The sequence below is a fragment of the Ranitomeya variabilis genome, chromosome 7 (genome assembly GCF_051348905.1).
Source record: "Ranitomeya variabilis isolate aRanVar5 chromosome 7, aRanVar5.hap1, whole genome shotgun sequence".
In the NCBI taxonomy this organism is placed as follows: domain Eukaryota; kingdom Metazoa; phylum Chordata; class Amphibia; order Anura; family Dendrobatidae; genus Ranitomeya; species Ranitomeya variabilis.
Genome location: NC_135238.1, coordinates 49,808,534 through 49,822,614, shown reverse-complemented (window position 1 = coordinate 49,822,614; position 14,081 = coordinate 49,808,534). Strand labels below are relative to the sequence as shown.

Below are 14,081 nucleotides of genomic sequence, written 5' to 3'. Positions count from 1 at the left end.
ATTAAGGTCTGAAACCTTGGTCAAAGTTATCTGATCACTCACATCTTCAAAGGGTGCCCAAACTTTTACATGCCACTGTGTGTGTTTATATCGACTTGTTATTTTGTAGCTTTTTAGCAAGACGTTAAAGTCCACTTCGATGCAGTGAAACACATAAGGTAAAGGTTTAGGATTAGTCCCATTTTAAACATTCATGGCCTATTCACACAATATGCCGTAATGGTATGACAAATGTGAATCCCACAACCCATCTTGAGACCACCAACCAGTGCATGGCCCTCTCTATTCATTTGTATTGCTAATCTTGTAATTTTTATATATTAGATGATGAATGTTCACAGGGACCCCATCCAATCCCAAGAACAGGGTCCCATAGTTCCATGTGTGAAGGTAGCTTTGGTAGACCATGGCTGCTACCACTGCAATTCAACATGGGATGTTGGGACCCTCCTCTTGTGATTGATAAGGAGCCAATAGTCAGACCTCCAGCTTGTGGATCAATAATGTGGGAAAAATCTTACATGATTACTATTATTATTTATTTATATAGCACCATTGATTCCATGGTGCTGTACATGAGAAGGGGTTACATACAGATTACAGATATCACTTATAGTAAGCAAACTAACAATCACAGACTGATACAGAGGGGCGAGGACCCTGCCCTTGCGGGCTTACATTCTGCAGGATTATGGGGAAGGAGACAGTAGGTTGAGGGTTACAGGAGCTCCGGTGTTGGTGAGGCGGTATCTCCAGTAGTGGTGAGGAGGCAGCGGGGTCAGTGCAGGCTGTAGGCTGTCCTGAAGAGATGAGTTTTCAGGTTCCATCTGAAGGATCCAAATGTGGTTGATAGTCGGACGTGTTGGGGCAAAGAATTCCAGAGGATGGGGCATATTTGGGGGAGGTCTTGGAGGCGATTAGGTGAGGAGCGAATAAGTGTGGAGGAGAGAAGGAGGTCTTGGGAGGAGGAGATTACGTGAGGGAAGATATCGGGAGATTAGTTCAGAGATATATGGAGGAGACATGTTATGGATGGCTTTGTAGGTCAGTATTAGTAATTTGAACTGGATACGCTGAGGGAATGGGAGCCAGTGAAGAGATTTGCAGAGGGGGGAAGCGGAGGAGTAGAGAGGAGAGAGATTAATTAGTCGGGCAGCAGAGTTAAGGATGGACTGCAGAGGTGCAAGGGTGTTAGCAGGGAGGCCACAGAAAAGTTGCAGTAGGGAGATGATGAGGGCATGCACAAGCATTTTAGTAGATTGAAAGTTGAGGAAAGGACGGATTCTGGAGATATTTTTGAGCTGGAGGCGACAGGAGGTGGACAGAGCTTGGATGTGTGGTTTGAAGGACAGGGCAGAGTCGAAGGTTACTCCGAGGCAGCATACTTCCGGCACGGGGGAAAGCGTGATGTCATTTATTGCGATAGATAGGTCAGGTAAGGAAGATCTGTGGGATGTAGGAAAGATGATGAGTTCGGATTTGTCCACATTGAGTTTGAGGTAGCGAGAGGTGAAGAAGGAGGATATGGCTGATAGACACTCCGGGATTCTGGACAGTAGAGAGGTGACGTCTGGGCCAGGGAGTTAGATGTGACTGTCATCAGCATAAAGGTGGTACTGGAATCCATGGGATTTTGAGTTGTCCCAGGCCATGTGTATATATTGAGAAGAGTAGGGGTCCTAGAACATAGAACAGAGCCTTGGGGGACTCCAACAGAGAGGGTGGGATGAGGAGGCAGTGTGGGAGTGGGAGAAGCTGACTGTGCGGTTGGAAAGGTACGAGGAGATCAAGGATAGGGCGAGGTCTTTGATGCCAAAGGAGGAGAGGATCTGTAGTAGGAGGCAGTGGTCAACTGTTTCAAAAGCAGAGGACAGGTCTAAGAGGAGGAGTACAGAGTATTGTCCGTTAGCTTTGGCGGTAAGTAGGTCGTTAGTGATTTTGGTCAGGGCAGTTTCAGTGGAGTGATGGGGATGGAAACAGATTGTAGATTGTCAAAGAGAAAGTTAGATGAGAGGTGGGAGGAAAGTTCAGAGTGGACGTGCTGCTCCAGGAGTTTGGAAGCGAATGGGAGCAGCGATATAGGGCCATAGCTGGACATAGCTGTTGGATCGAGGGTTGGCTTTGTAAGGATAGGCGTGATTGTGGCATGTTTGAAAGCAGACGGGAAGGTGCCAGAAGTTAGTGATAGGTTGAAGAGGTGGGTTAGGGATGGGATAAGTGTGTTGGGGAGGAGGTGGGATGGGATGGGGTCTAGTGCACAAGTGGTGAGGTATGATTTGGAGAGGAGACAATTAAGCTCCCCGTCAGTGATGTTGGAGAGGGAGGTTATGGGGGAAGGGCATTTGGACTATTGATACTACTAAGCTGCTAGTACACGGGGGTGTAGTTGTTCTTTATATTCTTTCACATGCTATTTTGATCTTTACAGGTAATTTTTATGGTCTGGAATGCCATAAACGACCCGCTATTTGGTTATATCCAAGATAATTCCAAAACTGGCTTCTGCTCTATACGACGCCGCTCCATATTATACGGTGCTCCATTTTATGCCCTCGCTTTTCTGGTTCCTTGGTTTCCTTGGAAGGATTACGCAGAAGGTGAATGGCTCAGTGGTGTCCATCTCATGGTAGCCCTCTGCATTTTTGATGGCATGCTTACCTTTGTCTTGCTTGCCCAATGCGCCCTCTTTGCCGAGATTTCATCCAAGCACGAAAATCGTCTTCAGCTCATTAAGTACAACCAAGTAGCTTCACTTCTGGCATCATCGAGCATTCTCTTCTGCGGACTTGCATCTGATAACATGGAGAACATCCCCCGCTTTCAGACATTTACAGTCTTTGTGGCCGTCCTGGCCGCGGCATGCATGTGTTACACTGGGGTGTTTGGCATAAGCCAGTACGAACAGCGGGAAAAATCGGTGGAGAGCGGCGCCAAGTCAGACACCTCTCTATCCTGGGCCGCTGTGCTGACTCTCACCAAACAGATCCTTAGCCAAAAGAATTTTCTGTTGTTTGTGTCTATGAACTTTTTCCAAGTTTTTCACGGCACTTTTTGCAGCAACTTCATGATAATATTTGCTGATAACCTCATTCCTAAAGATGCCCTCCCCTCTGCCATCAGAAGTCTCATGTATGGAGCTGGCTTCATTTTTCCTCCAGTAAGTAGTAAAACCTGCTACATTTCTGTAATATGGTTTAATATCCATCATAGAATTAAAAAAATAAAAAATACTCACCTGAAAATCTTTTGTCGAAAATGGGTTTTGCTATAAAGGGAAATATGAATAGCGGCTCTCCTGTAAGGTAGATTGGAAGAAGAGTGTAAAATTGCTCCCTTGGAAGTTATATAATATGGGATAGCTCCAAGTACAAGGCTGCTTCTCCCCTATCTGTCCGGCAATAAAAAATAAAATCAATCCAAACTACAGATTCCAAGCACATGAAAAGATGCATCGCTAGTGTGTAACAAGGTATTAGAATATTTATTATAAAAACCACCGACGCGTTTCGAAACCGTACAGTCTTCTTCCTCAGGTCATATACACAACTCTAGAATTTAGGTCTCATTCACACATCAGTAGTTTGGTTCAGTCTTTTGCATGCCAAAACCAGGAGTGGCACTTAAGGTACGTTCACATTTGCGTTGTGCAGCGCAGCGGCACAACGCATGCATAACGCTGCGTTTTGCGACGCATGCGTTGTGTATTTGGACGCAAAAAAAATGCAACTTGCTGCGTCCTCTGCGCCCTGACGCTTGCGTCAAAAAAGACGCAAGCGTCAAAAAACGCAAGACAACGCATGTCCATGCGCCCCCATGTTAAATATAGGGGGCGCATGACGCATGCGTCGCCGCAGCTGCGCCCGACGCTGCGCTGCACAACGCTAATGTGAACGTAGCATAACAGAGAAAAACTATAATTTAAAGATTCACACTTGTTCTGTTTTTGGAGACACTCCTGATTTGGCCATACAAATACTGATCAAACATACTGATGTGTGAACAAAGCCTGATAGATTGGCTGTAGGACATCAGAATTTTTCAGAAAATTAGGCTGATGGTCAGATGCCAAATGTCCTTGGTGCTCTACAGAACCAGTACCTAATTCACATGCTTTGTGGATGCTCACAACGTCATTACGGGTATTGGAAGGAGGTGCTGGATTTTGTCTTGGACATAACAATATTTAGGGGTCGTAAAGCTGGCCGTACACATTAGATGGCTCTCGGCCGACTCTCCCGTAAACAGGAACGCTCATTCAGCCCCAACGATCCTGTGCTTTCTATAAGAATGCCGCCGACTGACACATCGTCTGACTGGTTAGCTCGGCGAGAACAATGTGATCAACACCTCTCCAGACCATCAATCGGCCGGCGCCCTCATACACATTAGACCATTGGTCAAACCCTTCGATATCGGCGGGTTCGGCCAACATAAGTCTATTGTGTATGGCCAGCTTGTGTCAGGGCTGTGGAGTCGTAGTCGGAGCCCATTTTGGTGGAGTCGGTGTCATGGAAATTGAGGAGTCGGAGGTTTGGCTTACCGACTCCATAGCACTTTCAGGGCTGTGGAGTCGGAGCCCATTTTGGTGGAGTCTGAGTCGGTGTCATGGAAATTGAGGCATCGGAGTCGTGGTCATGTTGGGATCTGACAATTGTCTCTCTCCCTCTCCTACTTTCTTTGGTGTATTAACTCTGATACCCAGAAGCGATTTTGTGATGACAGGAGGTGCTGGTGAACTGGGGTGTGAAGGGGGTTTTATCAATGTTATCTTTTAACTGTTTATGTGCAAAATCGCTAAAAAATCTTCTGACAAAGTACAGTAATACTTGCTGTTGGCACGAGTCCCTCCCATTGTATACGCGTCCGATGACAACATTATGGAACGTCATGCACCTGGAATCTGGTCCCATTTTCGTCAAATCGCCCACCCATTCTGAGAAAGAAAATGTTTGGAGTTTGAGTGAAATAAAGACCCGGTAGATTTCTGTTTTTAACCCAAAAAATAATATTGTACCATTTCCTCTGTTATCTTTTTCTGGAAAAATTGACAAATGGCACCACTCTTTTGAAAGGGACTTGTCTTATTGGTACCAACAGCGTCAGATTTTTTTTTTTTTCCAGTGTGAACCTGTCACTTAATGTGTGCTGCCCGAACCATGAGCAGCATGAATCGCAGCCTGGTCGCACGATTACAGCCGGGTATGTTCTGGCGTTTCAGAGATGCTCTACTTTAAGTTCTGGCAGGGGACCATTCCCAGATGCGAGGCAAGTCCGTTTTTTTCCCAGGACTGCTACAGATGATTGACAGGTCTCTTCCATAGCGAGAGACCTGTCAGAGGCACTTAAGAGCGGAGCAGGACTAATTTCAGCTATGGTCCCCAACCGGATCTTTAAATCATATTTTTTTCTGAAACAACCTGGGTACAAAAGTTTTGATGTCCAATAAATCATTACCAGGAACGAATGGCATAGTTTGTACACTAATAATAATCTATTTTTTACAGTCAGTTGGTATTGTTCAGGGTCATCCAATAGTAGACGTCTTGGAGTCATTTGTGATGGGCATTCCCATGCAGTCATGTAGGAACTGAACCACTTAGACCCAGTATCTCCCACTCCTTTATTTTGGTGTTAGAGACAGTAGTAGAGAGGTAGTTGTACACAGAACTCCATAATGTGTAGAGGTGAGAAAGTATATACAGTCTCAGGGTCGGGAAAGAAAACAGACTACAGATAAGGAGGAAAGTAGATGAAAATGAATGAAGTACAGCATAGAAGCTGTGCTGTTATATCAGCTAATAAAGATTGGATAATTTCAGACTTCAAATCCAGCATGTATTACTGGAAGAGAAACTCACAAAAGAGAAAAATTTCAAACTTGGGTCAGTCTGAAAATGATACGAAGGAATGAAGATTGTAGACTGATACTTATTGCAATTTTATTAACAAAATGTAACTACTAACATACAATTTTTTTCCATATCAATGGTGAGAGACAGTCCCACAGTTATATTATGTGATACTTAATCCTTTTTATCGTAGCCTGGCTTAACATGTAATTATTATAGTCACATATTCTGAATTTGTCACGGTTGAACACTTTTCATTTATATTTTCAGTTTCTCGTTCTGATCAGTCACTCGTTATTATCACGTATCGGGTATTATAAGGTCATCTTGTATGGATTCTATGTAGAAGCCATTTCAGCGGTGTTGATGGTGTTCATAGGACCGCAGCATTACTATATCCTTGCGACATTCCTCGTCACCAACATGTAAGTAAAACATCTCCTGCTTTCTGTCAATGTCCGGTATACCACGGTCTTTTATTTCCTTCTGTTTTTCCTCAATTGTATTTTGTCTGGCAGGCTTCTATATGGCGCCAATCTTTACATATACAATCAGCCTTGCACAAAAATTCAGCGACTTTTGGTGTTTTTACACCAGCAGCGACCAGTTCTGCAAATTTTTTGACAAGGGGCTGATTGAACATATTTGGTGGTGGTGTACAGCAACTTCACTTGAATTTGTCTTATCGTGCGCCAGTACACTGTTTATAAGACTGTCATGCAAAACGCCAATCTCAATGACTCCAGGCCCAAATGTCAGACATTTTGTGGCTAAAAGTGTCAGGGATATCGTTCTGAAACTTTGTAGAACCCTGGCCTAACATAAAGAGGAAAGCTCATGAAGAGGAAGTTAGTGCAGGATAGAAGCTGTACAGAAAAATGAGCTAATGGAGAAAGCAGCACCCTGGACACAGATTACATCCAACCTATATTACTGAGAGAGACACTCCCATGACAGAAAAAAAATCTGACACTTAGCTTAGTCTGCAAACTGCACATCGAGAGTCTGACAATTAATGAAGTAATGAAGAATGCCATTTTATTAACTAAAGGTAATCCCTAACATGGAAAAATAACTTTTTCCATGTTAAAGGTGTTCATAGTCTTTAACACCTTCATGACCTTGGGATTTTCCATTTTTCCGTGTTCGTTTTTCGCTCCTCTCCTTCCCAAAGCCATAGCTTTTTTATTTTTCCTTTAATATGGCTATGTGAGGGCTTATTTTTTGCGGGACGAGTTGTACTTTTGAACGACGTCATTGGTTTTACCATGTCGTGTACTAGAAATCGGGAAAAAAATTCCAAGTGCGGTGAAATTGCAAAAAAAGTGCAATCCCACACTTGTTTTTTGCTTGGCTTTTTTGCTAGGTTCACTAAATGCTAAAACTGACCTGCCATTATGATTCTCCAGGTCAGTACGAGTTCATAGACACCTAACATGACTAGGTTATTTTTTATCTAAGTGGTGAAAAAAAATTCCAAACTTTGCTAAAAAAAATTAAATAAATTGCGCCATTTTCCGATACTCGTAGCGTCTCCATTTTTCATGATCTGGGGTCAGGTGAGGGCTTATTTTTTGCGTGCTGAGCTGGCGTTTTTAATGATACCATTTCGGTGCAGATATGTTCTTTTGATCGCCCGTTATTGCAGTTTAATGCAATGTCGCGGCGACCAAAAAAAACGTAATTCTGGCTTTTCTAATTTCTTTCTTGCTACGCCTGTTTAGCGATCAGGTTAATCCTTTTTTTTTTATTGATAGATCGGGCGATTCTGAACGCGGCGATACCAAATATGTGTAGATTTGATTTTTTTTTTTTTTATTGATTTATTTTGAATGGGGCGAAAGGGGGGTGATTTAAACTTTTATATATTTTTTTTTTTTTTTTTTTTCACTTTTTTTTTTTTTTTTACTTTTTTTTTTTTTTTACTTTTGCCATGCATGGGAGGCTAGAAGCTGGCACAACGCAATCGGCTCTGCTACATAGCAGCGATCATCAGATCGCTGCTGGGCAGCAGATATGCAGGTGTGCTGTGAGCGCCGACCACAGGGTTGCGCTCACAGCTACCGGCGATCAGTAACCATAGAGGTCTCAAGGACCTCTATGGTTACACTGCAGAAGCATCGCTGACCCCCGATCATGTGACGGGGGTTGGCGATGCGCTCATTTCCGGCCGGAAGCGCCGGTTAAATGCCGCTGTCTGCGTTTGACCTCGGACGTACTATCCCATCCGAGGTCAGAAAGGGGTTAAAGCATGGGGAATATAGGCATTTCTGGTATTGCTGACTGAACATGTGAAGTGTTAAAGAGGACTTTTCACGTTGCACTGGACACATGATGTAATAGTGGCTGCAGAGTGGAATACAATGCTTGGGGTTTTTGTGTCTCCTCTCTGTTGTAGAGAAATTGGCAATCAAAGTATTCCACTCCTAATGAGTTAATTTTCGTTAAGTCCAAGTTGACTTTATCGGAGAGTTTTCACTGGGGGCGTGTACTTCTTCTCACTGTATGACACTGCCCAATCATAAGCAGGTAGCAACACAGACGAGAAAAAGTGCGTGTCCCTCTATAGCTCAGAACAGTCTTCTCCTGTGTGAGATGTAATGTGATCTGATCTTACTGCAGATCCATTACATGTTGTGTGACTCTCCTCCGGACAGGCAAATTGGGTGGTGGGGGCAGAACAGCAGAGGTGACAGTGTTATGAGAGGAGGATAGCTGATGGAAGGGTTTGTAATATGACACAGCTAAAGTTGACTGTGATGTCCTCCCCCTGCATGGGTACCTCACCTGAAAGGTGTGAGTGATCTGTTCTTTACTCCCAGCACTTTCTAATCATGCAGGAGGTTAGACCAGGAGAGTAGGTGATTAAGGCCATCTGTCATTACGCCTCACACACTGAGAAACCTGCTGTAAGCTATTTTGGGGGCGTGTTCTTTTTCTCCTTTGTGTTGATTCCTGCTCATGATTGGGCAACATCATATAGGGGGAAGAAGTACACGCCCACAGTGAAAACTCTCTGATATTGTCTACTTGGACTTAACAAAAATAAACTTGTTAGGTGTCATATACTTTGGTTGCTAATATCTCCGCAACAGAGAGGAAAAATTAGGTCAAAATGAAAAATTTGGTGAAAGGTCATCTTTAAACATATGTACAGTACTTAGACTGTTTTAGAGAAGGCATGTTGCTCTTATTAGCTTGTGTCATGTATCCGCCCTGTCATTTTCTCTTACTTGCTTTTCTTGCTCTACCGAATATTATGTAATTTTCGGCTCGACCTCCTGATAAATTACAGCAAGGGAACCTTGACAGTAAAATATCTTTAGTGGGAGAGTCGTTCATCTGATGGTCTAGAAAATCTGATATTCCAGCATTTGTGGGAACCTGGGAAATGATTCATGCTGCCCAAAGCATGGACGGGATGAATCTGAGACTGGATATGTTATTGCAGACATAGGTTTTACGTGAAACATCCCTGTGTACAAACAGGTAGAAAAAAAACCTGTCAATCATGCGGAGCTGGTTGGGGGAGATGCCGGAGCGGACATACCTCTGTGACTAGTCTTCCGCATTCCATGTGAATTTTGGCACATATTCCGTTCCAAAACCTTCTGCCCAAACACTGCCTCTTATTGTTTTTCAATGGAAATCTGTGTTGCTGTTCATACTTTCCGTCACGGATCCATAAAGCGGATCGGTCATTAGATTTTACAATACAGTTTGTAGAAAGTATTAATAAATGGATCTCTTCGAGCTGATAAGGCTGGTATTGGCACATCAGAAAGCTTGTATAATCCGCACTTGAAAGAGCATTATAATATTCGGTAGGGATATTTTCAAAGCGGATTACAAAACCATTCTGACAGGGAGTTTCAAAGTAAGTACACCCCCTCATCAGGTGAGACAGATCTGCTTATTACAGAATGCAGATTGTATTGATGAATATGGTGATAGATCAGCATTAAATAGACCTAAGCTATATTACCCCGCCACCACCGATTGACAGCTTTCTGCCTATGCATAGTGTACACAGAAAGCTGTAAATCAGTGGTGTGGCTGGAGTTATACAGAGCTCCGCATTCAGAGAACTGATAAATATGCAGCAGATAAAACAGGGACTTTGTTTCAGTTTTGATAATCATCCCAGTAAGTGATACATCACTGGAATCGGGGTCTCTGCCCCAGCATCATGCTGCTCTCAGATGGAGTAGCAGAAACCTGCTGAAAGATTCCCTTTATTAGTATGTTTTACAGTCTTAGCCAAAGCGTTGGCACCCTTGAGCTTGTTCCAGAAAATGAAGTATTTCTCCCAGAAAATTAATTATCGCAATTACAGATGTTTTGTTATACACATTTTTATTTCCTCTGTGTGTATTGGAACAACACAAAAAAAAAAACCTGTAAAAAAAAAGAAAATTGGAAATAATTTCAAACAAAAACCCTACCGTCAAATATGGTGGAGGTTCAGAGATGTTTTCTGGTTGTTTTGCTGCCTCTGGCACTGGGTGCAATTACTATTTTTGCTGTCGATTTGCTGTTCTGAGGTCGTGCCTGCCCCATCCCAAATCTGAGACGTGTGACGCTCTTCATGCACTCCTCCAGCCAAAAGAAGGGCGGCGTATGTGTGACGTTTTTAGCATGGCACACAGATGACCTCACACCGGTGCGTCTGTCTCCACTGTCAATCAAGCACCTGATGGTGGGGAAAAAGGAAGACTAGGCATGGACTGCAAGTGCCCCAATACGTCCATAGTGCAATTGCAGTCTAATTTGCATAAAGCTAAATAAAAACAGGATTTCTCAACAATAGCACAACAGATCCAGACTAAAGAGGCATCATTGGAATTGTGGCCCCCTGATATACAGAGCTCTACCTCTGGATAACACTGTAAAATGAATCTGACAGCTGGTCTTTAACATCAGTGTGCAGGAGGCATAGGCTATGACTGCAGGATCTGACTACACAGGGTTGGATTGTAGTCTGTTACCATAGTGACACATGTTCTATTCACTTCTGCCTATCCTAATAGACACATGACCTGTAGTTTGTGTCATAGCCATTTTATTCCGATTCACATTGCATTGGAGATTACTCTATAATTACTGACAAACTAGAGGTTTATTTTTATTTGTAACTTGTGTTATGTTTTCTCTCCAGGGTATTGGTACATGCCTCATTCAGCGTATTTAATCTGCCTCTGGCCGATATTGTAGATGCAGATTTTGCCAACTACAAACGCAAGTAAGTAACACACATGGCTTCAAGTGTTATGTGCAATCCCTTTAAGAACAGAGGAAATCTATCCAATCATTTACCATGTTTTATGATGCCTGACCTGATTTGCTGCTGATGCTTTGCACTTCTTGTAAAACCTGTCTACACCTTACTCGTAATATCTGACCTATTATTCCTTTCCTCACTATGAATGGGATCCATTATTTCCGTCTGCTGGGAGGCTGGTTATACAAATTCATGCCAACCTGGTTTACAATAATAGACCATAAGTCCGATTATTATCAGTGGAGAGGAGATGTCACAGGGACGTCGTTCTACAACACATTGAGTTGGCAACCTTTTATGACTTTTTTTCAAACGTGCTCATAGCTGATGGTGCTGCATTGAGCGGTGGGGTGGACACCTTGATCTCTTCCAAATCTAACATTCTATGATGGAAATAGACAATGGACAGATCTGCAGCATTGGTGTCCACAACTTTGTTGTTGGGTGTCCTGGGACCAGGTGCTCCTTCCCTGTCCTTAACGCTAGGAGCACCCTAGCTCGGCCTGTTCCCCAGATTACTTCTGATGGTGAAGATGCCGGTGCCACATGCCTTAGCTCCTGAATCCGCTCTCCGTCTGTACCCTTCCCCCACCCAGGGAAGTGGGGAGTAGTAGTAGTGTACTGTAGTACACAAACCTGCCGATCAAGGTAATACAAACAGGGGTTACAAAAAATACCAAACATACAAATATACTCACAGAGACAACAGAGGAATGCACTGGGAAGTGGAGGGATGGGGTTAAACCAAAGTAGGAGAAGAAAGGGAATTGTCACACGCTCAAAACCTTGCAACAGTCACAGATAAATCCACCAAAGCCTTCTCCAATAATAACCACTAACAACATCCATGCAGCAAAAGCTAACTCTGACAATGAGTGCTAGCCAGGGCCCAGAGTATATAGGAAATGGGAGTGGCTAACAGTGCACAGCTGAGAGCCTCCCTCCTTGTGTTACCTCTTTACAAATTTTCAGTTTATAAGGTGAATAAAAAACTGAGCCTTGTTGCTTACCTGTGACTGTAATGCATCAGAGTTTAACTTTGATTTGGTCACAAATTGACCTGGCTCAGAAGAAGAGAGATAAGCGTTACAGACAAGGAAGTAACGACCGCGGTTGTGACCAGGCCCGAGTGGGTGAGGGGCCTGCTGACACTAGCACAAACTTCCACTGGATGTGCGGTTTTGGACACATATTCTGCTGAAGTGTATTGCGCTGCTGAGACTTGCCTGGTCCATGCGCTGCAATACACACTGTTGGCCAATCAGAGGCCAGTAGCTGACGTCGGCGTGCACGAGACTGGGGATGCGTGGCAGTGACATCATGCGCTCCTGTCTTTGCACGCTGAAGTCAGCTGCCGGCTTCAGAAGAGGACAGTGGAGGGAAGGTGAGTATAATCGCTTTTTTCTCTATCCCCATGATGGCACCACGGAGAGAGGGGTCCGCCCCCAGGGACAGGAAACCTACAGGTGAAAAAGGGCGTACCTCTCTCCCACATCAGTTGGTTTCCTGTCCCTGACGGGGAACCTACAGCACGTACCTGAAGGATCTTCGTGGGATTCCAGGGGCTGGTACAGTCGACTTCATGACAGGGGGCGCCCTGTTACGGCTGGATCAAGCGGTTTTTTCCCCTCTTTTTCTCCCTTGCCTGAAGCACCACCACAGAGGTCGGCGGGCCTCATGGGTGAGTGGAGGGAAGGCAGTGAAAGGATTAAGTCTGCCTTCCTCAGAGAAAAAAAAAAAAAAGGGATGAAGGAGCGGGTGACGGCGGTCACCGTAGGGCTCTACAAATAACATGGAGGTAGCGGCGGCTATCTTCCATAAAGCCCAGCTGAGTTCGGGGAGCACCCGTGGGCAGAGACGCCGGCGCCATCACCGAGACAGTTGCAGGCGCCGACAGCAAGCGCTGGCATACGCCCGCAGGCGCCATTGCCACAAAAGCGCCGACAACTAAACGCTAGTGCGCGCTCGCCGACGCCATTACCGGCGACAACTGAACGCTAGTGCGCAACGGAACGCTAGTGTGCGCGCGCCGGTGCCCCAGCGTTTACATTCCCTCATGTGAGGCTGGAACCGGAAGTTGGGCGGGCGCATGCGCGGACCGTCACTTCCGGTGTCGCCGGCACAATACAATAAAAGAAGTGGCCAGCAAACGGAAAGCGTGGCAAATTAAAACTCCAGTGCACCACACAGTGCGGAGGCCACTATGAGCGAAAACGAGGAGCAGGTTATGCAGGAAGCTGTCCAGCGATTACCTGAGCAGACACAAGTGCAGCGGCGTCCGCACTCACAGCACCAGCGAAAAGGAAACGCTTCCTCTGTACAGCGCAGTAGCAGCGGACGATCAGAGTCTCAACGCAGTCGGGGGTCCTCAAAAACCACACGGCCGGCGACGATTCCAGCGGATACAGTCCCCAGGCCTGAGACGGTATCTCTGATCCACAGGGGGTGAGTGATTTACGTGAAAGTGCTGAGTTTAATACCGGGTTACTCTTTTTTCCTAGGGGAGAAAAAGTACAGGCAAAACTAAGCACAAGGAATGTGCCATATGTTCAGACGAGCTGCCTTCCTCCTAGGAGAAGAGACTATGCAGCGACTGTATAAAAAAGACGATTCAGGAGGAAACCCCATCATTTACCTCAGAATTAAAGTCATTGATAAAAAGCCAGGTAGAAAGTGCCATAAAAGGCATTAAAACCGCAAAGAGAAAACATATAAAAAGTCCTGAGTTCCCTGAGTCCAGTGCGGACGAGTCAAAAAGCGAGTTATCAGACTCAAATAATTCATCAGCCTCTGACACCTCTTCAGTATCCTCAGAGGGGGGGCGCAGTTGCTTTCCTATAGAGGAAACAGACGCTTTGGTGAAAGCGGTCAGAGCAACAATGGGGCTAGTAGATGAGCGACCTAAAAGAACAGCGCAGGACATAATGTTCAGCGGTCTGGAACAAAAAAGG

At 44.7% G+C, this 14,081-nt stretch overlaps 1 protein-coding gene across 1 annotated transcript in view; it reads left to right on the top strand.

Moving 5' to 3' along the window:
• Positions 1-14,081, top strand: part of LOC143785905 (transmembrane protein 180-like) — a 30,215-nt gene that overhangs the window by 5,954 nt on the left and 10,180 nt on the right. Inside the window, exons 3-5 of the mRNA XM_077275044.1 lie at positions 2,429-3,157; positions 6,120-6,274; positions 11,008-11,091. Coding sequence (XP_077131159.1) covers positions 2,429-3,157; positions 6,120-6,274; positions 11,008-11,091 — 968 coding nt within the window. The remainder of the gene's footprint in view (positions 1-2,428; positions 3,158-6,119; positions 6,275-11,007; positions 11,092-14,081) is intronic.